This window comes from Myotis davidii, unplaced genomic scaffold (assembly GCF_000327345.1).
Source record: "Myotis davidii unplaced genomic scaffold, ASM32734v1 scaffold104, whole genome shotgun sequence".
Lineage (NCBI taxonomy): Eukaryota > Metazoa > Chordata > Mammalia > Chiroptera > Vespertilionidae > Myotis > Myotis davidii.
Window position 1 is genome coordinate 3,478,577 of NW_006296625.1, and position 3,276 is coordinate 3,481,852.

General features: G+C 40.6%; 1 protein-coding gene across 1 annotated transcript in view; it reads right to left on the bottom strand.

Moving 5' to 3' along the window:
* Positions 1 to 3,276, bottom strand: part of IMPG1 (interphotoreceptor matrix proteoglycan 1) — a 115,156-nt gene that overhangs the window by 3,500 nt on the left and 108,380 nt on the right. Inside the window, 1 exon segment of the mRNA XM_015569387.1 lies at positions 1,224 to 1,243. Coding sequence (XP_015424873.1) covers positions 1,224 to 1,243 — 20 coding nt within the window.

Below are 3,276 nucleotides of genomic sequence, written 5' to 3' on the forward strand. Positions count from 1 at the left end.
CTTTAGCTCAGTGGTGAGTTGGACAGCTATTGAGCAAAAGCATCCGCTTAAATTATTAATAGCCAAGTCTCAGAAGATTAATAGAACTAGTTCCTGTGAGCAGTCCCAAAGAATTCAGGGAGCTTAATTCTGAATTATTATAGTATTGAACATAGAAGATTTATCTAGAAAAATTTGAGAAATGTTTGCTGTTGTTTGAGACAGAAATGTCAAAAGAAATACCTTTCTGAGATGCGTTTTCATGAGCTAAACTGTGTGTGTGTGTGTGTGTATATATATATATAATCTAAAATTGAGGAAAATGGGAAATGTATGCACTATGCTCATAGATATTGAATGTGAAAAAGAATAGGAGTGATTAGAGTTGGCCTGTGTACTGGAGGGTCTAGGTTTCGGTTCCCAGGGAAGGGCACATACCTTGGTTGCAGGTTCGATCCCTGGCCCCAATTGGGGCGCATGTGGGAAGCAACCTATCGATGTGTCTCTCTTACACCGATGTTTCTTTCTCTGTCTATCTCTTTCCCCCTCCCTTCCACTCTAAAAATCAATGGGAAAAATATCCTTGAGTGAGGATTAAAAAAAAACAAAACAAAAGAATAGGAGGAAAAATAAAGGTGAAAATATAACAAAAGACAGTGACTTGTCAGTAGAATGACAAAGATCTGAACCAACTGCAAAGGCTCCTTGTGCATCAATGGACTCATCTCAGTCAGGCACTTGCCCACCATATAATTCTCCTATTTCCTTCTTCACTGGGTAGAATAACAGAAATGCAGCCACGCTGACGGTTCTGTAGAGGCTGTTGCTTTCAGAGTTGCAGCACTTAGTGTCCTCACCTGATTTGCTTCTGAGTTGAGGTTTAAGTACCAAGTAGGGAATCTGTTTTCCTTACAGGGCTGCCTTTTGTTGATAATTATCGAACAGCTTCAAACAGCTCCAAAGATGCTAGCAGGAGTTTACGCTGAGGGAGCCTCTTTTTTCTTTTTAAAAAATATATTTTATTGATTTTGCACAGAGAGGAAGGGAGAGAGATAGTCAGAAACATCAATGAGAGAGAAACATCGATCAGCTGCCTCCTGCACACCCCCCGCTGGGGATGTGCCCACAACCGAGGTATATGCCCTTAGACCAGAATCGAACCTGGGCCCTTTCAGTTCACAGGCCAACACTCTATCCACTGAGCCAAACCGGTTAGGGCGAGGAGCCTCTTATTCACTCCTTACCTTAACCCGCAAATGTATTCCTATTACTCCCATTAATACAGATGAGAGATTTAAGGTTTAAAGGGGAGGGAGATGTTGCTCAAGTTCACTTGTTAGGGGCAGAGCTTGAATTTGAACTTGGGTATAGCTTAAAAACCTCTAATCTTAGTGTTGTAATGTATGTTAGATTCGGTAACCTGATCCCCATAAGTAAGTTGCAGTCACATAAATGATGGCATCTGTGAGCAACGGAAGGAACTGCTGGGAGGGGGAGCAGGTGGTGGGGATCTGGGAGGGACTCAGCTCTGCTGTGCTCAGGGTTCTGCTCCACTGAGAGTCCTTCTGAAGCAGCTCATGGGGCGATGGGGTTTGTCCTCTTGTTGAGGATTTTCTTTTCTCCCCAAAAGAAATTGAGTATCTTCTCTCCCTCCTTCTGGTCTTTCTCCTCCCCTGCTTCCTCATTTCCTTATTATCTATTGCCCAGCACCTCACATAGTGACTAGCACATGGGGGCTCAAAAATGCTTGCTGAATGGAATCAGTGAAGGGGCCTCTTATTCCGGTGTATTTGAGCCCTGGAAGGTCATGGTATCTATTCCCAGAGGCAGGCACAGGTCAGGGAGCAGAGCCCCGAAAACCTTCCTAAGAGCTGTCGCTTCCCGATCAGCCTGTGTCCTACCCTACTGACTTCACTTATGACAACCTAGAACGATAAGGGATATTTCTTCAGAGGGGTGTTTAAGATGACAAATTGCACAGCCATCTGCAGCAAATGGGGCCGATTAAAACAAAAACGGAACATATTACTGCTCTTAAAAGCCACCTGCAAACCCTTTCTCCTTATTCATCTTACTAGGGTCTTGCTCATTCACTGTTCTCTGCCTGCCACCCCCGGCCCTTTTAAATTAAACAAGTGATACATGCACATATTCTCATAATTAAAAAACTTGGACCCCATTTCCACTCTTTTCCATTGTTAACTGGAATCATAAATGAGTGTGTCTTTTAAATCATGTATTTACTATGCTTTTAGTTACATATTTGCTTGAACCATATAAAACTGCCAATGTTGGATGATTTGTTACCAACAAAATAGCAATGCCATGTGCTTGAACCTAATATATTATAAATACAGAGTTTTGTTATTAATTTATTGCATAAGCAGGACCTATGAACCTACAATTCACATTTCTCGTTTAATGAAATGTCTTGGTTTTTCCCCTATGGCAGCTCCAGGAGAGCTGTATTATTGCTTTCAACGGCTGTGTTCCATTGTGACTAATATACCACGCTATGATGATTGAGCTACTCCTCCATAGGTGGGCGGTCCAGTGGTTTCACTGTTCAAAGCAATGACGCTGTGCACATTTTTATACACATATCTCAGTGCACAAGTGCAACTATTTTTGCAGAAATAATTGTCCAAAAGTAGACTGAGTCTAGTTAAAATGTTTATAGGCAGTAACAAATATTTATTTAGAAAGTTTTTCCTATTTACACCGCCATCAGCAATGCTTTACAGAACTAGTTTTCCCTGACGTTACCCACTCTGGGCATTATTGACCTTCTTCTGCCAAACGCATGAGTAGTAAGTTATACTGCCTCATTGTTTCTGGATTTCCCTGATCATAGTGAGATTGAGCATCTTTTCCTGTTTGGTTGGTCATTCGGCTCTCTTCTCTGTGTTTATTTGCTCATTTTAGTAATATGAAATTTGCCTAATTGACACATAGAAACTCATTATTATAAATGTTAAACCTTTAAGATAGAAGATAGGTTACAAATGCGTTTCTCTTGTTGTGTGTATGTTAACTTTACTTACGGTGTTTTTTCCTCTATGGCAGCCCTCTTCTTAATGTCTTCTGGGATTGGTGTCTTAACCAAGGAAGGCTTTTTAGCCTAAGACTACAGGAAAAATATTTTAAATATTTTTTCTCATACTTTCATAGTTTTAATTTTAGGGTTGAATCTTCGATATAGAATTGATTTGTGTGTAGTAAGAAACTAATTTTATTTTTTTTCTAAATGGAAGGCCAGTTGTACTTTAACCATTATCGACCAGCCCAGACTTTCCC